The 24,523-nt window shown below is 39.3% G+C and overlaps 1 protein-coding gene across 1 annotated transcript in view; it reads right to left on the bottom strand.

Annotated features, from left to right (window-relative positions):
- Window positions 1–24,523, bottom strand: part of ATRNL1 (attractin like 1) — a 695,100-nt gene that overhangs the window by 80,683 nt on the left and 589,894 nt on the right. Inside the window, exon 28 of the mRNA XM_020779948.3 lies at window positions 6,406–6,520. Within this exon, the coding sequence (XP_020635607.2) occupies window positions 6,406–6,520 (115 nt within the window). The remainder of the gene's footprint in view (window positions 1–6,405; window positions 6,521–24,523) is intronic.

Raw genomic sequence — 24,523 nt, 5'->3', positions numbered from 1 at the left:
GTTAGGTTAAGGGAAGAGGAGAAGGAGAAGAAGTTTCATTGATGTCATAGTTGGAATCTGGATCTGAAGGCTGGTTGAATCTACGGAAGAACCTCTTCCTGTCTTCTGTGCCTTGGGAGACAACTGGCCCCTGCTCCCGCAAGATCCCTGGATTGGAGAGTGGGTCAATTTTGCCCCAGGTACAGGCTGGGAAGGGGCAGTACATATCTTTTCCCTGCCAGGATCTCTATGACAACAGTGCCCTTCTTAGCCTCAATCTGGGAGAAGCATCCCAACCCAGAAGAGGTGCTAGAAGTAGCAGCTCCAACCTCCCAGGAATGGGACAAGTAGCAGCATCAGTAGGACCCCCATTAGCCATCATTGACCCTCCCTGAGGTTAGTCAAGTGGCTGCCAACTCAACCCCAGTCCTGAATTGTGAACACTAATGGCTAGTGATGGGAACTGGGCCCCAAATACAGATGTTGGGCAACAGGGGGATAATGAAGAAAACTAAGCCCTCCTGTGGACTTGTGGAACTCAAGGCTCTCAACCTGACTTTAAAACCTATTTCCCTGCCCCAGTAATAGTAAGTGAGGACAGAATGGCGTGTCTGGAGTCCATGGAGCATATGGTCCAGGAGACTTGCCCAGCCACCCCATCTGAAATACATATCAGAAGTGTAAAACAAACTAACATCAAAGTAAAAAAATAATTTGAAAAATTTATGAGGTAACGGCTCAATTTTCTTCAGTTAGCAGAAACACAATCTCTTTCTCTGACTCTCTCTCTTTTACACCCCCACCCAACCCCCAATTTTAAGACATATAAAGTTCAATATTTTCTGTGCATTGATTTTATAATTCAGTTTGCAAAATATTGGTGGCAAAAAGAGCCCTTCTCCTCCATCTGTCATTCACAAATGCGTGTCTTTTTGCAGTATTGATCCTATAGACAAAGCCTTTTGAAACAAACAAACAAAAAGCAAAATGAAGCATACATAAGAAACGTGGGGATGAATAATGGCATCCTGAATAGTTCTCAGGTTTTTTATTATTATTATTCATTGATTTTCTTAATAAATTAAAAAAGCACCAAAAAAAAAGAGGGTCGGGGAATGCCACACCAAAATATCACTGGGTTCTTCTGTCATACAAAATGCTTATCCGTTTGTGAAACACTAAATCTCAGTGGCAGCTTTCATTCTACACACAGGTCAAAAGCAAGCAGTAATTCCTGGTGCTTGAAACTGTGTCGATTCTTCCATTAGGTTACATTGCTTTAATCTTTCTTTCACAATGAATGGTGGTGATATTTGTTGCTCTTTTTCCTCTGTTTGTGACTGTGCCTTGTGCAGGCAAAAGCCATTACAGGACCTTTTTGACACACCTGGACTCTTGCTAATTCACTTAGTCCCTCCCTGCCCAAGAGTATTGCTTGATGTTTTACCCCTAGTCTTTCTGTGGTCAGCCTCTGACAACCGTGCCAAATTGTGTGAAATTACACAGGCACTTTCAACTGCCAACATACATTTGCTGTGTGGTGATCTCTCCTTGTGATCTGTCTTGGGTTAAAGTGCCAAGCCTTACCTTTAAAAACTAAAACCAGCAGCATTCTATGTAACTCCATAAAAACTAGCTGGATAGCTCAGTGGTTTAGGTATCTGGCTGCAGAGCCAGAAGTCGGAAGTTTGATATTCCATCGTGCCTCGCTGACGGAGGTTGGACTTGATGATCCATGGGCTCCCTTCCAGCTCTGCAGTTTTAATATGATGATGATGATGATTGTAAAAAGTACCATCTAGGAGTTAAGGGCAGTCCCCCCATTTTCTGCCAACAGTTCCATGACCAAAAATGTGTTATAAATTAGTTATAGTTGCTATCATATGGACTATATGTAGTCAATCCATTCCCCTATGTTCCAAAACTATTTAGATTGCATGATCAGCATCCGCTGGACATAGACCAAGGAACAAATAAATGAAAATACTGATATGGAAGCTAACAAATTGATGAGAAACAGAGAGACAACTCACCCCATGTCTAACAAATCATTGTAGCATATGTGTGCATGAGTGCATGTACGCAGCAGTGATCCAGTAAAACAAGAAAAGCTTGTTAAGACTCACCATATAAACCATGTAGAGCAGAAACAAACCTTCACTAGGAGAAAGGCAGCAATAAACAAACAAACAAACAAACGGCCCTATTCATCTGCTCTTCTGAATGTATGAACAGGGCTAAATCTGGGACTGGGATGTACAGTCACTTTGTGTGCCAGACCCAACCCCTCTGATTACTGAGTTTGCTGTGCTGGCTGGCAAGATCTCCTGGGGAGAGCTACTCACATTCCTTTGAACAAGACCAGAGCTTCGGGAAATATCTGATGCTGCCCATTCATTGTTCCTGATGGTGCTACCCATCTTCCACGCTCACCTTCAGACACACACAAATCCAACTCCCCTACAGATCTTGCCATTCTACATGGCAAACTTCGAGTTGAACCCACAGCCATGCAGGGAAGCTGACAAAAAGGTCATCATCCAGGGGCCCATCCCCAGTTTTAGCAATTATGATCTCAGAAAAGGGGGTTTGTCATTTCAAAGACCATCAGTTCTGACCCGAGCTTCATGGTAGAAGAAAGGGAAGTGATAAAGATATTGGTTATACAGGAAAACTGAACCTGATGGTGTGTAATAGTATTCAGAGATATGGGTCCTTTCTCCTTGGACCACATCTATACGGTGATATTTCATCGTACCAAGGAGAAAGTCAGTGCCAAAGCAGCAAAAGGTAGCTATAGAGATGCTGGGAGGTGCGAGTCAGCCAAGAAGAAGAGGAAACTGAGAGAAATGTGAGGAGCAAACAGAGATGACAGGAAAACATATGAGAATAGGGGGAAAATTGAAAGTAGGAGGGACAAGGAGGGAGAAAAGATGGGAGGAAGGCTTTGGCCTTCATCCTGTACTGCCACCAACATGCTGCCTGTGGTACTGTTCAGGTATTTTCCAAGTAACTTGTAAAAAGTAAGTTGGCCACTTGCGAGGGAACTAATGTATACTTAATGAATTGTTCCATATGCCAAATATGAGAAAGTAAAAATCAAGAATGAAAAAAACCCTGATTAATCTTAATTAACCTACGTGTTAGAAATGTTTACTTTGGCAAAACAGCAATGGGTGGCACGTATTTTGAGAGACTCCCAATATTAGGAATTATTAATTCAGACAAGACAGAGATGCTCCTGGTCAGTCGAAATGCAGATCAAGGAATTGGGATGCAGCCTGTGCTGGATAGGGATAGACTCCCTCTGAAAGCACAAATAAATAGCTTGGGGACGCTCCTGGATTCATCTCTGAGCCTGGATGTCCAGATTTTGACAGTGGCCAGGACTGCATTTGCACAGTTAAAACTAGTGCACCAGCTATGTCCACTCCTGGAGAGGTTTGATCTGGCCACAGTAACACATGCCTTAGTGTTAGTCATCATCATATTAAAACTGCAGAGCTGGAAAGGAGCCCATGGATCATCAAGTCCACATGCCTTAGTTACATCCTGGCCAGATTACTGCAATGTCCTTTACATGAAGCTGCCTCTGCAAAGTATCAGGAAACTTCAGCAGGTACAGAACATGGCAGCCAGATTGTTAATTGGGGCTGGTCACAGGGAGGAGATGACCCCTCCTATTACAGCATCTTCACTGGCTGCTGATGCATTTTTGGGCACAATTCGAAATGCCAGTTCTAGCCTATAAAGCCCTAAAGGGCTTTGGTCCAAGCTATCTCAAGGACTGCATCTCCCTTTATGAGCCTACTCTGGTGTTAAAATAATCAAGAGATGTCTTTCTCTCTGTCCTGCCACATTCATAGGTAGACTTGGTGGGGACATGGGAGAGGGAAGGACTTTGGAACTCCCTCCCACAGGAGGCCAGGCTAGCCACATCTTTGCTGCCCTTCTGCAATCAGATGAAGACCTTTTTCTTCAGGCAAACTTTCCTTCAGTGACCGGCTGCCTCAGTAGGGTTTTTAAATGGAGTAAATTTGTACCTCATTGCTTTGATGTCTCTTTTGCTTATTTATTTAACTGTGGTATTTGTTTGATCCTTTGAATGTTGTCTTTTAATGATGTAAGCCACCTTTTTAAGGAGAAAGATGGAGTAAAAATATTTGAAATAGAATAAATAAAATGTTATTATACATATTCATAACTTTCAAATTAGGATGTGGGTGTATTTGAATATTGTTTGAATTCAGTGAATTATAAATATTTCCAAATCCATATGCACATCCCTAATCTACATAAAATTCTCTGAGACTCCCCCCTCCACCGCCATGCATGCTGGGACTAGGTTGTCACCATAGATGTTTGCCCCTGCATTTTAAGTTGTGTAAGGTCTTCACTGTACAAGGAAAGAGGTGGCTGACTGAATGATGGAGCAGTTTCTGTCTCAGAGCAGCTGCATCCAAGGTTCTAGAAACGACTGAATTATATCTGTCCAATACTAAGGGCAGTAAACAAAATAAACCAGACAACAGAAGTATAAGGGGCAATATGGTAATGCATAAATTATCTGGAAAGAGCAAAGTGCCAATAATGCAGCAGCTGCAAGTGAAGGAAATAACTAACTCAAGGTCTAGCTGTATAGTTTGGGTGAAATATTGAACAACACAGAGAGAACAATCTAGGAGCCAAATAAATTCTCTAGAATGAAGAGCTGAGAACATGTCATTGCAAACAATAAAAAAACCAGCTGCAAACCAAACTTTAGGAATAGGTTAGCTGCAAAGTTTATAAATCTTGGTGCCAAATCCTTGTGGGTTGGTTCAATGTGAGAAAAAAAAAGGTTAAAGAAAACATAAAATCCTGGAAAATATTTCAAATAAACTTATAATTTAATGTATTCTAAACATGAATACTAAAGAAAGGCACCAGAGTAGTACACAGTTTATACTGACTACAGCCAGGAAAGTTGTCACTGAATTTATGCTCACTTTAAAAAAAAGCACACTGATGTCAATTGGGATGTGCTTGAGTAAACATGCTCAGGAGACATCTGCAGACCTAAAAGGTGCTGTCCAACTTGCTACAGAGGTTGTTCACATGTAGGAATTCAGTGACATATTTGCAGTTAAATAAAAGCACCAGTACAGAGTTGCCTAGTACAATGCAAGGCAAAGTTTCTGTGATATCAAAGCAGTTAAGAATTGTTTGACACTGCACAATGGTCAGGATGGAATGCTCTATTGCACAGCATGAAAACTCTGCTCATAGAAACCTAGCCTCTCAGGGAGAAGGATGCTTGTTCAGCCAATTTCTAGTTCCTAGATTATTTTTGTTTGCTCCCCCCCCTCTCTGCATATGTAGGGTATTATTTTATGACAAAATTGTCACCTATGCAGACCCCTGAATTCATGAAATCATGTAATAATGTAATATACAAATAACTGTTACATATGTTCTTGTAGTTTATGCAAGCCAGGCCAAATCAAAGCAGTCAGAAATATAATATTTAGGTAATGAAAATGGATAACTGGGAATTAGAAGAAATGTAATAAAAATGCAGCAGGATTTTGGCCATTGCATACATTCTAGATGGGGAAAGGTATCACCACCAATTAGAACAGTTGTCCACGAGACTCATAGACAGAATTATTATTGACTTCTGAGTTCAAAACAGTGTCCATGTGTCATTTGTGCCCAAATAAATCCATTTTCCATTGGCTTTGCAGATAAGTAATAATTTTCAATTCCACTATCATTTTATAGAAACAGGGCAAGTGAATTATTATATACATTAAAATTGCAAAACACGTCTTATTCATTGATGAACCACAGCAATGAGCCTTAATAATATAGATACTTCATAATAACAAATAAGAGACATTTTTATACATAGGGGTTCTGTTTTATATTGATGATCTGTACTGGTTTCCTTTGCTCAAGCATATTATCTTCCCACGTCTGAACATTTTCTAACATGTAATACATTTAATGTTTACCATTATTTTATATGTCAGTCTTGTACTGCAGTGTTATGTTAGAAATTTTTCAGTCTTGTCTTGCAGTGATGGCAACTAGCCATGCCTCGTCAGCTCTAGTCTGGTTTATTTTTCTTTACAGAAATCAACAGTATTTTCAGCAGTAAAGGAAAGAAGGCCTATTAATGTAACTACTTCACTGGACAAGGCAGGCAGGTAGGGGAGACACAATTTGACATCTCACGTAAAAAAAAAAAGTAATGAGATACGTACATAACGAGTTCTCAAGTTAGTTTTGGTCCCAGTTCTGAAAATGAAACTTTACAGATGAACAACTGACACAGTTATAAAGGAGGCTTGCTCAGTTATCATTTTCATGTAAATATCAGTTTATAGGTAGGAAAAAATCACTGAATTAGTGCTGTACAGCCACAGTTATGGAGATTCTTACCTGACTGGCCAGGTGGTGGAACTCCTGATGATCCCCTTGGCAGGCATAAAAACACGGTAAGCACTGCTGCTTTGTTTCCCGAGCAAGGCTCAACAGCAATAGGCTTCGGAGAACCCTGATGTTGGAATGAAAATATAGAAATTACATGATTTTGATTATTTCCTGTTGCTACTTTCTTGGTTAACTTATTCAAACCATCTCCAACTCTCCAAACAAAAATAGATGCCCTCCCTTTTTTATTTTGAAATATTAAATTTTTATTTTCATAGACTTAAATATAGGTTTCCAATGACAGCTTGCATTATCCAATTAAAACAGCAAAAAGGTAACCTAAAATAAAGAATATTATTTTTTGCTTCTGCAAATTTAGTAACGTATAATGCTGATTATGGAAATCTTTAAATCAAAAATCTGATATTTCAGCATTATTTTTACTAATGAGTTTAGCATCTCTGAGCAATTTAGACAGAAAGTACAGTGGGAATAATTTTGTGTTACATTTTCCAAAGAAGCTTCAGTTGCTACACCTACTAACAGCCCACCGACCATTGGCAACAGAAAAACCAGGGGACTATACTGCTGAAGAAAAAAGGTGTTCAATTTAATTATTATTTTTCCATTGCAAACCAGGAAGATATGAAGAAAACCTTTTGGTCAAAGTCAAAAAGGAAATGTCACTAACAAATGTAAATTGGGTTGGTGTAATGTGGCCCATATAGTGTAGTATACAAGGCATTACATCTCTCAGTGGAGAGCCACCCACACGTTTCATTCACACAAAGCTCATAGAGTGAGATGAGAAACCAACTTGTGTTGCTTTCAGATTGAAGTCAGACTAGCCTCAGCAGAATGGAAGGGAGAAAATGAGTAAGCAAAAAAGGAAACCCTCCAGGGGTTTCCAAATATAAAGCATTCAGAAGTGGTGTGATCGAGTTCTTCTCCTGCCCTGGGCGGCCCCCCAGTAGGCACGGGAATGAGGGACGGAGGCTGATTAAAAACTTTAACAGGTTCCTTTTTATTATTTAACACTTCTAACTCAACAGCTTCAAAGGGGTGGATCAAACTCAACTCAGGCAGAACTTTATAACTCTGGACTTCAGGCGTTGTCCAGTCACTTCTCACATTGGGGCTGGCCCAAACCACTCGCGATCCATCATAGGCCTCAATGGGGTGCTCTGTACCGCGCAGATCGTCCCACAGCAGGGGTGTCTCGCCCAGTCCCCCTCGCGCGGCTGCTGGAGTAAAGAGGGACTGGGACAAACCACCCTCCTCCCTCCATGCTGATTGCGTGGGTACACGACCACAGTCCATTCTACAGGCCCTAGCTCTCCTGCTGCATTACTCCCTATAGGATCCGGCAGTAAGCCTCCTCCAGTACGGAGATTCGGGAACTCTTTTAACAATCCAGTTATATCTTCCTGTTCACCTTCTTTCTCCGTCTGTACCGCCTTATCCTTCCTCTGACCACTAGGTTTGTCAGTTATTCTAAAAACGCGGACATTTTCTCCCACATTTATCACCTCCTCCCAAGCAATCAAGTCCTGCTCCTCCCCCTTGTCGTCAGCTAAGCAAACCTCTAACACTTCTACCCCCCTCTCTCCCTTCCTGCTCTATTTCCACCAACACCCCCTCTGTACAACCGTGGTCTTCTTCAGGGGTGGATGTCTGGGAGGACGGCACACTGGTGGCTCCTTGCTCACAAGTGGTTTACCAGTCCTTCCATGTGTGGTGCTCTAGGACCATGCAGCTTGCCTGATGCCACACAGGTGGTGAGCCTAAAAATTAGGAGTCAAGTCCTAAAAATTTGTGGGTGAGATGACATGTGTTGCATATCACTGTGGTTTTTTTGTATTTCAGAAAGCAAATCAGCAGCTATTGGCAATTGTTTTAAATTGGACACCAATGGTATAACTCCAGTTACTGAAATAAGTATGGTGATTATCTGATCTTGCTTCCATATTCTTTCAATTTCTTGCCTTTTGTACCTTGTTGGTTGATGCAACTCCAACTTCTACAAGGTATGTTTTTCTTTGTTGCTTATCCAGAAGTACAAATATTAACCAGTTTATTAAAATCAACTATTTTATCCTTAATAAATTGCTTGTCCCAATATAGTATTATGGTTTCATTTTCTAAAACTGGAGGTGGATGGAGTTTTTAATATGGAGGAAGATATGTGAATAATCCAAGCTTTAGTTAACTGCTGACAAATAATCTTTGCAGCTTGATTATACCTGCACATATTATCTGTTCATGCTAGCTTAGTGCTATCCAGCTATGATATAATTGTGGGTTTCTTAAATTTATGACAGGTCCACTTACACCTTATTTCATAATTATTTTCTGATAGCAAATAATTTGATTTTGGATTGTGCATATGAATCTCTCAATTCATGCTTGAAGATAGCCTAATTTAAGCCACAGGTTTGATCGTTGCTTATCACTATTATCATCCAGGAAGCCCCTGTGCTGCTGTCGTCGGTGTAATGGTTTCTCAAGTCATGCATCCCTATGCTGTGGGATGTTTGCTCACTTCCATGTTGTAACACTGTTATTATTTTCTACTGTCATTTGATGAAGTAAGACATGCTCTCATGGACGTAGTTTCAATATCTAACTGTTTTATCATCCTCCATGACAAATAAAGGTTTTCAGTATATGGCTTTGGATAACGGCACCAGTATTTTGCCAGGACTTGGGTTTCGCTGTTTAAATAATAAGATCATTGTACCTCCAGTCTACAATTCCAAAAGAATATGTTAACATTGGGGCCACCCAGATGTTAACAGCTATAAATTTTCCTTTTGTATTAAGTTTTGTCTTGAGTACCACCTTACTGTATCAAAATACATGTTCCTGAATAATGACTTAAGTTCCTTGCGGTTATATTGAATTTTTTTGTGGATGTATAGATATTTATAGGTTTTCTGCTCTTGTAAGCATTACAATAAACTATTCCTTAGTGAAATCACAGTTACTGCCTTCTGAGGATTTGCCTCTTTTATTGTGGATAATAGCACATTTATACCAAAGTTCATTTTGATATTCTCAATGACATTTAAGAGACTATTCAATTTATCAGAAGAATTTTCAAATAACTTAATATGTGTAGTGGATATTTGGTGAGTCAACAGAAGTTCCATTGATTCAATGAACTGGCTCTAGCTGTGACTTACCATATAGGATTTCAGCCTCTTTGTACTGTGACACCACATAGTACATAACCACTCTACACAATATGCCTGCTTCATAGATAACCAAAAATACACCAGATGTACTGTAGTTAAGATCCTCTCTTTTTAACTTCTCAACAATCTCTAAATGTGTAATACCAATTTAGACTATACCAGTGTGGCTGGTCAGTGTTGTAAAATTAATATCTGTTTTCATCATTTGTAAGAACAGCAACAACTCCCACAGAAATTTAACCCCAGAAAAGACTCATTCCCATTAATTTTATCAGAGGATACACACTTATGTCTGTATTTATGTAAATGACCCTTTCTTCTATATCATGCATCCTACAAGCCCAAGCGGATTTTAGTGGAATCAAACTCCCTAAGATCTTTCAGCATGAATACAGTTGTACAGTTGTCTGTGTTTCAAAACAAGTTACAGCAATACATATAGCTCAGTGGTTTAGGTCTCTGGTTGCGGAGCCAGAGGAAGGGAGTTCAATCCCCCACTGAGCCTCTTCAACAAGGGGCAGACTCAATGATTCATAGGGTTCCTTCCAGCTCTGTCAGAGATTATTATTAAATTATTATTATTATTGTTATGTGTTTCAAGGTTCTAAAATTGCAGCAAATAAATATGGCACAAAATGCTAATGCTCTTTTAAAAAGTAGTTTCCATTAGTCACATTTCCATAATCTAAATTATAAATTGTATATACATCCAATTTCAGAAGTTGAATCTTTAATTGCGTACTGAATATACTTCCAAAATGCATGTGGTTTAAAGCAATTATTCTTCTCTCTTATGTCTAAATATTTAGAAAACAACCCTGTCATGTTCTTAAGACAAGCAGGGAAATATATGCTACTTTGATTTGTAGTTCAAGGCCATTAATTCCCCCCCCCCCCAGTTTTCTGAAAAGCAAGGATCTCTCTTTCTCTATCTCCCCCCTCTCCCCCCCACACCCCAAATATTTTAAGAATATGACACAAAATGATACTTTAGCTGTGTTAAATATACTGACTAACTAAGTTATGATTTGAGAATATTCTTTCCACCGAATAGGCACTTCTAAGTTTTTATTTCTCAGACCCAAAGAGATCAATATTTGTTACTACAGAATTAGAATATGCTTAGTGAGCAACTTCTATCCAGATACTTTGTCCTTTTCAACCCTATTGCCAAAGTTTGCTCGTTAGAAAACCCCCATGGTTCCCACCCTGAAAATTACTTGGGCTGGATTAGTTTTGTGATCCTTTTCAACTCTAGAACTCTATGAGCTTATTTTAATATGACGTTCACATTGCAGTGTGCTGATGCTAAATGAGAAGTTGCTCCAATATTATCTTTTGGCCCTAGAAAACTGTGCAAATCCTGGATACCTGCAGCCAGCATATGTAGATGGCAAGCTGATTCCTACATTCCCTAAAAGTGCAGATATCACAACCCTCAGACCATAGAGAAGTGATTTTGGGCAGGGTGTGTTTTGTTTTGCATATGATGCAGCCATATATGGCTCAGACATAAAGTGAAGGCAAAAAATACTTTGTGCTTGTTTATATCACATGTATGTGTGTGTCTGAGTTTAGCAATCATATTACAAGTGACACAGCTTTACATTTGTATTTAATGTATTTTTTTTTTGATTAATGAAGGCATAATAACACTCAGCAGAATCTCGTTTGTTCCTTTTCCTTCTGCAGTGATTTGGTGCATTGAACAGTTTCCCACTAGGAAGGATCCTGTAACACCTCATTACACAGGTTAAGACACTGTCCAAAGGCTCGTGCAATGCACTGCTGTGAGAGTGGAAAGGACGAAAAGGATTCTGCTCATTATCTTTTTAATAAAGCTTAGTGACTCATATCATCTCTACTTTTTCAGTACAGTAAGTGGTGCAACTCCTCACAAGGCATGTGAAAAAAAATATCTGCCACTGCAGAGATTCTAGTCAAGAGTTGTATAAGGGTTTTCCAGCCCTCTTTTCACATGAGGATAAGGCACCAGATTTTTCTCAATTTTAATCGTCACAACTGATCTTAAACATAATATGTACGTAAAACTCTTGTTTCAGCACAACATCAATATCTTTTTACTTTGTGAAGCTATATGTGTGCACACCCAGACACCACATACACATACACACACACCATGCATGCATGCACACACACACAAAGAGGGCATGGACAAGACAGGCTGATTGATCACAGTAACACAACCTATCAAAAAAAACAAAAAACAAACCCAGCAACAAACCCACAAATTTGCAACAAATTTGAGAGGAAACATATCTCACATTAGTTTACATTGAAGAGAAGTTTTATCAGGATTCATTGTTTAGTGCCTAAGCAGAAAATAAGCCAAAATTTGCATCCTTACTCATTATTGGGGAGAGGAGGGAGGAGTTTTACACTTCTTTTTTTTTAAAAAAAGCTTTTTTTAAAATAGTAAAATAATAATGAATAATAATTTCAAAGAAGTGCATTAGTAACATGTTCCTGACACATTATTCTTTATATAATGACTAATAGGTAACATACCCATGTCACTCAAATGCAGAGTGGCCCATTTCTCCTGTTTCAACTGGTCCCAAATGCTATGAGCTGCTAAGTGAAAACTTGTAGGTACTTTACACGGTAAAATAAAAACTGAACAATCACCAGCTCAACTCTTTCCTGTGTCATTTGGTCTAAAGGGCATCAGATACAGCAGATTTCCATTTTTCTGGCAGAGGAAAAGCCTGTAATTTTTTTCCCCCCAGGGTGTTATCCCTTCCAAAGGAGGAAAAGATGTAGAACTGTGGTTTTTAAAAAAAAACTAATCTGGTTTGGTTTGATGCTACTGCCCCAACACTCATATGCATATGTGTCCTCTCTCTCTCTCTCTCTCTCTCTCTCTCTCTCTCTCTCGCTCTCTCTCTCTCTCTTAAGGTCAGTTTTAATATCTCCGGGAGTGCTCTTGGTTTTTGAAATTCACATTAACAAAACACGATCAACTGTTGCCATACTGTAAAACTTTCAACAGTGCAGATCTCATATTTTTCTGCCAATAAAATCTAAAAACATACCCTGGTTAAAATGGCATTACTGTTAACTGTTTTCAGCTGAATATCATCAAAATCAAGTATATCTAGCATTTTCTGTTTTTGCCCGAGACAGTGTTTTATAGCATGTGAAGGCTGGAAAAGCAGAAGTGCAATCTTACTGTATATCATTTCAATTTTGTAGCAAGAGACCTAGGCAGCATATAGAGCAAATGATAATAATTCAGATACCCTTAGGTTTGTCAGTTGTTTAAAGATAAATACATAACCATGAATCAAAGTTATTTCAGTGGGACATGACACATTCTTTGAAATGTACAGTTTATCATACAGTTTCCACAGCTTTTGGGAGCAGAGATAAGGCTCATGTTTGTTTGCCCAAAGCACTTAGCAACTGTGATTTATTTACTGGAATTGTCACGTTCTGGATGGAAGGAAGAAGTGGCTGTTGTGCAGTGCCAAAAAAACCCAGCCAAAGACAGTCAGACAGTTAATAAACCATTTGTAGTGGATCATATATAGAGGAAATGTTGAACTTCTTAAAATAAACTAAGGACATTTCTTCCTTCTGTTTTCCTCTGATGAACAGAATGAATAAAACTTATAAAAACTCTATAAAAACACACATGATTGACCTTAGAAATGCACACAATATGGTCCAGTTAGAATTGAACTGTCCCACTTTTTAAAATAGGATAACAGTTAGTGTATGCCTAACATCTGCTCTGCTAAATGGTCCTTAATTTTTATTGTATCCCAATTTTCTGTCTGACAACTGCTTTTTGCCTTCACTTCAGATCCATCATGACGATAAAGAAGAAGAAAGAAAGAAAAAGATGAAGTCTACAGTGTGCAAAGCTGTCTTGGCAATTTTATTAGAATGTAAAAGCGCGTTTTGTGAAATGGAGCATTTTGTATTTTCAGCTATTTTGAGGGGAAACAGGAGGACAGAGTAGTATTATTTCAATGTTGTAGATGTCATGTTCTGTGCATGACTGCTCAATTTCAGGTGTGAATTCTATCCCACATGGGAACTCATGCAATGATGTCATAATCACGTGATAAATGCCCATGTACACTATGGCCAAGGAAACTCTCCTTCACAACCATATAAAAAAACATTATAGGGGCTGAAAGATGTAAATTATGTGCCTGGAAACAATGACCTTCCTCTGTGTCCATCTTGCTAATGATGTTTGCTTTTTTAAAACAAACATGTAAAATGAAGACAGGTAATCCTTCAACAAATTGCCACCAATACAGTGATGCCTTGACAGACAAATTCCTTGACCGACGAACATTTTGAGTTACGAACAGCTCCGTTGGCAAAATTTTGCTTTGATTTACGAACAGAGCTTTGACTTAAGAAAAGCAAAAAGGCGGGGAAAAGGGCAGGAAATTCAAATAGCTAACTGTAGGTGGCAACAAGGCTGCTTCTTTGTAGCTCTTTCGCCCTGGCAGTTATTTATTTATTTATTTGTTGGTTGGTTGGTTGGTTGGTTTAACTTATATGCCGCCCACACTACCCAAAGGTCTCTGGGCGGTTTACAACATTTAAAATACAATAAAAAGGCAAAATAAAAGGGCAAAAAATTAAAATGCAATTAAAAATATATACTCTAAAAATTGCCATGAGACCCACAGCTGATATTATTTCAATTAAAAGCCTTTTGGAACAGGAAGGTTTTGACCTGGCGCCGAAATGTCATCAGCATCGGCGCCAGACGAATCTCAGAATCTTAGAGAGTGTGCGATCCGAGGAGGCTGCCTGCTAAGGTAAAGTGCTGCTTTATACTTTTTAATAACTGTTCTGGGTATTTTTGCAGCATGATTTTTGGCTGGGGGGTTTATGTTTCTGTGCTGTGATGGGTCTTGGGGGGTTGTTTGGTTTTTGGTTTCGCTCCCCATTTCCAATGGGGGGTTTTGGTTGCTTTTTGGAGTGTTTTCCCCCATTTCTGATGGATCTTGGAGAATTTGTTTTTTTAAAAAAATTTCCCCATTTCCGATGGGTCTTAGGGGGTTTGGTTGCTTTTGGGGGGTCTTCCTCCCATTTTCAATGTGTCTTGCATGTTTTTTGCTTTGTTCTCTGCATTTCTGATCTGCTCTGTTTGTTTCTGCAATGGTTCCTGCATGCTTCCCTTGCTTTATGCTTTGTGCATTTCCGATCTGTGTTTGTTTTCTGTGCATTTGCAATGGTTTCTGCGTGTTTCCCTTGCTTTTTGCTTCGTGTTTTTCTGATCTGCTCCATTTGTTTTCTGTGCATTTGCAATGGTTCCTGAAAGCCTCACTTGCTTTTTGCTCTGATGGGACTTGCAGACCCTTTCTGCAAGGTCTGTGCTGGTTGGTTTGGTTTAAAATGGAGTTTAGACTCAAGTCTCCCCACCCCCATTGTCTTCTCTCTCTTTCTCTGCTCTCTTTTTATGCTGAAGGGGTCTGTTTGCTGGAATAATGCTTGCTGGCTGTTGGTGCAGGCAGGCTGTAAAATGCAGTTTAGACTCAAGTTTCTACCCCACCCCCATTTTCTTCTCTCTCTCTCTCTATGCTCTCTTTTTGTGCTGAGGATGTCTGTTTGCTGGAATAATGGTTGCTGGATTATGTGGCTACTAGGGTTTGTGTACTGTGGTGTGACCTCTCTTTTGTTTTAAAAGGTGTTGGTGGGTAGGTTTAAAAGGTGTTTGGTTTTCAACTGTGTTTTGTTTAAAATCTGTTTGGTTTGGTTTAAAATGCATTGTAAAATGTGTGGGTTTAAAATATGTTTTAGACTCCAAACTCTCTCCCCCCAATTGTTTTCTCTCTCTCTGTCTTCTCTCTTTTTGTGTTTAAAAGCACAAATCTTTGTCTGAGTGGTCTGTGTGCCCCAGTGATGACCTTCTTATTTATTATTTATTTATTTATTCCATTTATACCCTGCCTATCTGGTCAATTACGACCACTCTAGGGGGCTTCTTTCTTTCTTTCCTCTTTTCCCCATTGTTCCCTCCATCCCTCCCTCCTTTCCTGCCCTTTTCTAACCTAAGTTCATTTTAGGTTAAAAGAAGAAAAATTCTCCCCCTAGTGGTAGAGGACGGATTAACCGGCTTTGCATTAGTTCCCATGGGAACTAATGCTTTGACTTACGAACCATGCCTTGACATAAGAACAAAACACAGCCGGAATGGATTAATCAGGTTTCAGTGCATTCCTATGGGAAATGCTGATCTGACTTACAACGTTTTGACTTACGAGCACCATTCCATTATGGATTAAGTTCGTAAGTCAAGGCACCACTGTACCTTCTCTTCACCCCCTCCCTCCAGACTGCATGGATGGATTTGCACCTTGTATGAATCCAGGTAAAACCTTAGACCTCTTGATTTGGAAAATTAAAAACATAAGCATATTTGATGCTATCATTGCCTGATATCCTAAATTCCATGTCTACAGCTTGTTTAGACAAGAATCCAGACAGTCATTGCGGGGGGAGTGGGCATATTCATACATAACTGACTCCTATGGCATCGACTTAGATTCTTTAACCGCTCTTCCGCCCAAATGTGTGAAAGCTAGTCTCAAGGATACAATTCGCCTTTTTCATATCAGAAGTGACCTTTGCATCATCTCTAGCTCGCCCTATTCCTCTTCACTCCCACTCTATAAGTCAACTTTTGTCATGGAAAACTATTTGACCTGGATAACTACATTTGCCCTTCGCAAGGCCTTTACCGCTTTAAGTTTTCAATGTATGCCTTCAAGAGTGTTAGAGGGCAGACACGAGAATCTGCCCTATCACCTAAGAATTTGTCCTTGCCACCTTGGAGAAGTCGAAGACATCACTCACTACCTTTTGAGATGTCCATTTTACCACTCCCCTAGATCAAGGTTTTTGGCAAGTTCTCTGACTTCCATCCAAGACAGACCTAATCTCGCCCAGGTCTGTTGGCTCCTGGCTGACATTAACGCCAATACCACCTTAAACGTGGCAAACTTTGCCTTGGCTGCAATTAACATTCGAGCTCGCTTGTTCCCTGTACATTTGTCTTTTTGATTCCTGCTTACGCCTTATTGTATTTTCTTTTTTAATTAACTATCTCACCTGCTGCTTATTATTTTATTTTAATGTATTTTAATGACTTATAGTTGATAAATAAACTCTCTCTCTCTCTCTCTTCATACATATATACAATCATGTATCCAAGAAATAATGGATCAGCATCACAATCCCACTCCTTCTTCCACATACTGTTTGGACAGTAATTTAACAAAAAGGTCTATAAAATGAATATCATATGACTGGCATTATTGAGATGACTGAACAGTTTCTCCAAAACTTCCTTGGTACCATATGGAACTATATTGAAAAACATCATGTGCTACCTATTCATTATGGCAGTCTTCTGCAGATTATCCCCTGTAGTTTGCAAAGCATGGGGTTTACTGGTTGGGAGAAGAGAGGTTTCCTGTGCAGCAGCATGCCACTTCCTTATAATATGAGCTCCAGATGTGAAAATGTGTTCACATAGAGTTAACATGTCTCAGTTGTGACTGGGGAATCACACCATTGATACAGTGTGACCAGTTATTAGTACTAGACCCAAGGATTAGAGAGACAGGGGAAAGGCTTTAACCTCCTTCCCGTCATATCAGGTTGGTTTTTTTTTTTTTTTGCGATCTACTTCCTTTCAGAAAATCACCCTGAAAAATATGTACCAGTATATCCCTAGCAAAATCAAGAACCTTGAGTTCCAACAGAGATTTCACATTTCCTAGCAATACAAAAACATGGGTCACACACATGCATAGTCCCATTCAGAAAATGAGTGGTCATGTTCAGTCATTAACTCACATAACCTTACCACAGGAAGAGGGCAGCACATAGTCTGCCCTCTATTTCTCTATCTTTCCTATTTGTAGGAGTTCTCTAGGTGGATGAAGGCACTGGAAAACCAGTGTTCCATGGAGAAGCTCCAGGGATAGTGGAGGTGCCCCTTTTCAGATATGTCATCCTCGATGTGTAGGAGAGCCACGAAACTAGTAACAGAAGGCAACAGGTTCATACACTGACCTGGATATTAGTTTTATAATAAAAAATTAAGACTCTAAGGATCAGCTATTCAGGAGAATGTGGGCTTTACCTTGCACTCCTCCTTTTCCCCTTCATATCTGGTTGGTTTTTGCAGATGTATGCAACTACAGTAGGTAAAGATTAATAAGATTCTTTAAAACAGTCTCTGTCCCCACAAAGTGAAATGAGACAAAGATGTGAAAGGTTGCCTGCTAATTTATATACCAAGAAAAAGAACAAGCATTTTATTTAAGTACTTGTCCATATATTTCTGGGCAGTCATTTGAAAGCTGGATGCATCTAATTTTTAAAAGTGCATTATTATGCCATAAAGACAAATAGATCACAAAAGACTAAATGGTTCCTATCTCATGCCAAAAAAGCAATTATAAAATTGGATCAAGGAATTAATGTAGGTATGTTACACCTGTCAGCGGTAATAAGTATTTTGACATGAGAAGAATAAAATTTGACACAGTGCACAAATACTGATCTGAAGCACAAAGTATTTAAAATGCAAACAACTAGACATTAATCACCTCATGCTCCGACCCTTAAACATTTGGATGCTACTCTTCTCACAATTTCTTGATAAACAAAATGACTTTCTGAGCAGCTGGAATAAGTTTTGTTGTTGCTGTTGTTCAGTTGTTAAGTTGTGTCCGACTCTTTGTGACCCCATGGACCAGAGCATGCCAGGCCCTCCTGTCTTCCACTGCATGCCAGGCCCTCCTGTCTTCCACTGCATCCCATGGGTCACATTCATGTTAGTTGCTTCGATGACACTGTCCAACCATCTCGCCCTCTGTCGTCCCCTTCTCCTCTTGTCCTCACACTTTCCCAACATCAGGGTCTTTTCCAGGGAGTCTTCTTGTCTCATGAGATGGCCAAAGTATTGGAGCCTCAGCTTCAGGATCTGTCCTTCCAGTGAGAAATCAGGGTTGATTTCCTTCAGAATGGATAGGTTTGTTCTCCTTGCAGTCCAGAGGACTCTCAAGAGCCTCCTCCAGCACCACAATTCAAAAGCATCAATTCTTCGGTGGTCAGCCTTCTTTATGGTTCAGCTCCCACTTCCATACATCGCTACTGGAAAAACCATAGATTTGACTATGTGGACCTTTGTCGGTAAGGTGATGTCTCTGCTTTTTAAGATGTTGTCTAGGCTTGTCATTGCTTTCCTCCCAAGAAGCAGGCATCTTTTAATTTCGTGGCTGCTGTCACCATCTGCAGTGATCATGGAGCTCAAGAAGGTAAAATCTGTCACTGCCTCCATATCTGTCACTCCCTTCTATGTGGCAGGAGGTGATGGGACCAGTGGCTATGATCTTCTTTTTTTGATGTTGTGCTTCAGACCATTTTTTGCAGTCTCCTCTTTCACCCTCATTAAGAGGTTCTTTAATTCCTCCTCACTTTCTGCCATCAGAGTGGTATCATCTGCATGTCGGAGGTTGTTGTTATTTCTTCCGCCAATCTTAATTCCATTTTGGAATTTCCAGTCCTGCTTTTCGCATGATGTATTCTGCATATAAGTTAAATAAGCAGGGGGACAATATACAGCCTTTTCATACCCCTTTCCCAATTTTGAATCAATCAGTTGTTCCATATCAAGTTCTAACTGTTACTTCTTATCCCACATATAGATTTCTCAGGAGATAGGTAAGGTGGTCAGGCACTCCCATTTCTTTAAGGAGTTGCCATAGTTTGCTGTGGTCCACACAGTCAAAGGCTTTTGTATAGTCAATGAAGCAGAAGTAGATGTTTTTCTGGAACTCTCTGGCTTTCTCCATAATACAGTGCATGTTAGCAATTTGGTCTGTAGTTCCTCTGCCCCTTCAAAATCCAGCTTGTACTTCTGGGAGTTCTTGGTCCACATACTGCTGAAGCCTGCCTTGTAGGATTTTGAGCATAACCTTGCTAATGTGTGGAATGAGTGCAATTGTATGGTAGTTGGAGCATTCTTTGGCACTGTCCTTCTTTGGGATTGGGATGTAGACTCATCTTTTCCAATCCTCTGGCCACTGCTGAGTTTTCCAAACTTGCTGGCATATGTAGCACCTTAACAGCATCATCTTTTAAGATTTTAAATAGTTCCACTGGAATGCCATTGCCTCCACTGGCCTTGTTGTTAGCCATGCTTTCTAAGGCCCACTTGACTTCACTCTCCAGGATGTCTGGGTCAAGGTCAGCAACCACACTATCTGGTTTGTCCGGGATATCCAGATCTTTCTGGTATAATTCCTCTGTGTATTCTTGCCGCCTCTTCTTGATGTCCTCTGCTTCTGTTAGGTCCCTACCATTTTTGTCTTTTATCATGGCCATCTTTGCACAAAATGTTCCTTTAATATCTCCAATGTTATTGAACAGATCTCTGGTTTTTCCTTTCTATTATTTTCCTCTATTTCTTTGCACTGTTCAATTAAGAAGGCCCTCTTGTCTCTCCTTTCTATTCTTTGGAAGTCTGCATTCAATTTTCTGTAACTTTCCTTATCTCCCTTGTATTTTGTTTCAGACAGTTGTTGGCATATTCCATCCAAGAAACAGCTCTCCTGTTTTAGAAGCTCCATATTCCTCCTAAGCTTCACTGATTTTGAGCATTGAGGGTCCCCTATGAAAGACTGCAGTGTTTTGGGTTTTTGCAGGCTAGGATCAACTCAAGCCCTGGTTTCACAGGCTCACTCTGTGAATCACTTTCTAGGGACTCCCAAGATGACCAAGTAACTATTGTTCTCACTTTCAGTGTTCACTTTTCAGAACTCTCTACATTTAGAAATCCTGCCCAAAATTAATGGCTGTACAGCCATAGTTAATTATTTAATACTGATTTTGTTGGCTGTATTATTTCACAGAAATAAAGAAATAAACAATGAATAATTTAAACGCTAGTAAAATTATTGCACAAACACTTCCACGGGAATAAAATCTATACTTCAGGACGAATATTCTTCAGAAAATGTTGCAATAGGGGATATCTTCATAAACTGGAAAAAGAATATGGGCACACTTTGCTTTCTCCACAAACATTCACTAAATTTCTTTCCCTTTAACTGCATTTCATGTACAATGAGATATTCAAGGTTGAAGGCAAACGTTATCAATGTTTCTGCATTTCTTTACTGCAATGATTTCCAGTTTAGGCTCTCCAAATGATTTACAACTTTAATTAATTAAACTCCCCCACCCCCTATGTGGTAGGCAGGCATTATTATCTATTTCAGAACGGTTGATCTACTGACAGGACTCTCTCCCTAAGCCTCTTAAAATGCTGCCACCAAACTGTAGGGAGAATTGAGCTAATTTTCTTTCTTCCACAGCTAACCCATTCCTGTCAAAGAGGATTTATCCTCAGGGTTCATAAAATTATATCAAAGTAGTACATTATGTTCTTTCTAGAACCCCTTATGGAACTGTATAATAGTGCAGAATAGTGATGAAAGTAGTAAGGTCTTATGGACAATTCCTCTTCAGAAGCTGCTATGTAACAGATTTCATCATAGAATGAGGACTTCCAACCTCTTACACAGATTTCGCTCCATCAGGGATATCAAATTCTACCTGAAGCAGAAATAGATGAAATTTGGCAGCCATTCAAAAACACACAAATACAATCCTCTGCCAGGCAACACACGTTCAAAGTCAAAATGTTTTTTTTTTCAAAGTTTAGAAAAATTACTTCACTGAGTTATAACTGTGAAAATACATCCATCAACAGGCCCACTGGTCTCTAGTATATAAAATGCAAGCTCTTGTACCTTCACATCCTTAGTATATAACATGTTATCTTTATACAGTAGGAGCATACCCTTGTCAACATCAAAATCAACATATCCATACAAATATAAAAATGAGAGAGATAAATGCATTTCATTTCAAAAAAATCAGCAGAGCAGAATAAAATGCCAACTTGGCAACATTTTTTCAGCAGGGAAAAATGCTAATTGCACCAACATATCAAATTACTTTGTGCTATAAATATGATACTGTTTGCAGGCAACTTAATGTTGGGAAAATCGTGCAAAACTCATGCAAGTATAAGTACTTTTTCACTGCTCTTGAATTCTCTGTAGCAAAACCAAGGTTGGTATCCATATTACTGAAAGACCTCACATTCCATGCATATAGGATCATAAGAAAAATGTATTTGGGTATTATAGAAAAGCTATTAGTATTCAACTGTAGGTGGAAGAAAGGAAATCAAGGAGACATTTCTCACACAGTGAGGAGCAAAATGTCATTAACATTAGTTACAGTAGAATTCCCACTATCCCAGGAGTCTACTTATCTAACTGTACAATGGTGCCTACATGAAAGGTGCCATGTAAACATACTATTCTATCTGTCCTATCTTATGACTATTATGTAGGATATATGTGTTTTATAGCTACTTAGTTATACATTGTCAAGACCATTTAAACTAATTGCACTGAATTGGATTCACAATGGCCAGTTTTAAATTTTATATTGTCTTCATCACCATTAAGCCTGCTTCTGTGCAGTGCTTCTGAAAACCTTTCCTAGTTTAGATCCAACTCCATTACAAAGTGCACATAGGAAGCAGGAATGGTTATAGAGATATGATTAATAATGTTATTTATCCTCTAATTCTTCCTCTCTTGCCATTTTAACCTGAGAGGTCTGTGCTGCACATTTATGCTGTGAAGCTGGCCCACATCCTATATTTCAGCTAAGACGGCTACCACTGGATATTGCTGGATTAAAGTGCCCAAAGAATTTTTTTTTTTTTTTAAAAAGCATGGCCATTGCAATTTTCATCAGTTGTTCAAGCTGTACTACAAAGACAGACAGGGAATTAACATGAAATAAATTTTGAAATTAGAGGAAATCTCACTGGGATTCCAAAGCTTGGGACTCTGGATGTTCTTGAAATTCAACTACAGCAGGCTCTAATCATTGCCTATGCTGCTTAGGGCTTCTGGAAGTGACAGTGCGGGAGAAAATTTTGGGCACACTTGTTATGTCAGGTTGGAGATTCTAACACTTAACCTTTTCCTCAGGACCTGCCTGTGGCCTATTGACATGGGAACTCTGAAAGTCAGAAAAACCTGTGGATTCTTCTCAAGGCAGACATCTCTCTTCTGATTGGAGAATTTTATTATTTGCATGGAACTCAGATTTTTTTTCTAGCACTTCAAGATGAAAATTCATCTGAATGTCCTTGTAAAAATTTTCCATCATTCTTCCACAATTACTGGTATCTTACTCAAAAAATGAGTAAGATACCAGTAATGGTGAAGTAATTCACTCTACAGACTCTTTTGTCTTTGTATTCCACTGATTGATTGATTGATTGATTGATTGATTGATTTTGTATCCTGCACCATCTGGCAACCAGGCCATTCTGGGTGGCTAACAACAGTATAAACAGCAATATTAAAACACAATGAAAATAAATTAATACAAGCCAAATAGGGTAAATTAAAACAGATGGCAATAAAGTGGTAAAAAGGGTGATGGATAGAGACAGAAAGGATGGTAAAAGGGAGGCCAAGATCTTAATGCTCTGGGAAAGTCTGATGGAAGAGCCAAGTCTTCAATGATTATTTAAACCCATCCAGCGAGAGTGTCAGGCAGATCTCAATGGGCAAGTTGTTCCATAGGGGGGTGGGCGACCGCTGAGAAGGCCCGGTTTCTTTCCCTCCAGGTCTCCTTCAGGGCCAAGGCCCTCAACCGCCCTGCCTGTGAGGAATGGGTAGTGCGGATAGATCTGGATGGGAGCAGGTGTTTTGATAGGTACTGAGGTCCTAAACTGTTTAGGGCTTTGAATGTAATTATCATAACCTTGAAGTTGATGTGGAAACAAACCGGTAGTCAATGAAGGGCGGCCAGAGTGGGGAGATGTGCTGGAATTTCTTTACCCCAGTTATTAAGACAAGATTTCTATCTTGTCTGCATTCAGCCTCATCCATCTGCCCTCATTGACACTCCAGAGCAATCCCCAAGCAGCGATCAAGGGTCGGAACAGCATCCACTGCAGTTAAAAAAAAGTAGAGGTAGAGCTGGGTGTCATCAGAGTACTGATGTCACCGGGCCCCACAACCCTGGATGACCTCACCCAGCGGCCTCATATGGATATTAAATAGCATTGGTGAGATGATCAGTCTCTGTGATCTGTATTTTATATACAAGAAAAGTACCACCCCAAAAAGATGAAAAACATTAACCATAAAAATATAGTTAGAAGTATTTTAGTCACATACTAAAATGTAAAGAATATAATTCATAGCCATAAGCAATTATTACACTGACACAAAACTGAGGTTCTCTTACTCAAGAGAATCACACCAGCTAGTGTATATTTCTTGAGTTCATTCATTTATTTATTTGCCATGCTGCTTTCTCTTTTCTTCTCCTCTTTCTCCACATCTCTTCCATAAAATATATTTTGTTTATACCCCTTTCTTCGATGCTTTATCTACTCACAATCATAGCTCTTATCTGTCAACACAGTATTACTGTGCTTGTATAGCAGCAACTTTAAACAAATTTCTTCAGTCTTTGCTGTCAATCAAAACATCTTTATCTTTTTTGCATAGCACATTATCTGGCCTTGGTTGGTATTTTGTAGTACTAGTATTTATGAAAACATTATTATCAGAGATTTAATCTAATAAAGTAGTTTATCTCAATGTGCCTGCTTTCCATGTAATTTATTTTTTTAAATTTATATGCTTATCTTTATACTAAAACTTTTAAGGTAAGTTATGAAAATATCCACTGCCATCTAATGGAAAATTGGAGTCTTTTTATTTTCAGGATACCACCTTTGACATTTATAGAAGTAACCTTTTGTACAGCTGTGCTGGGGCCCCCACTCATCCCTTAGGAGGGCACAGCATAAG

This window comes from Pogona vitticeps, chromosome 3 (genome assembly GCF_051106095.1).
Source record: "Pogona vitticeps strain Pit_001003342236 chromosome 3, PviZW2.1, whole genome shotgun sequence".
Lineage (NCBI taxonomy): Eukaryota > Metazoa > Chordata > Lepidosauria > Squamata > Agamidae > Pogona > Pogona vitticeps.
The sequence above is the reverse complement of the archived record's forward strand: the minus strand, read 5'-3'. Positions and strand labels throughout refer to the sequence as shown.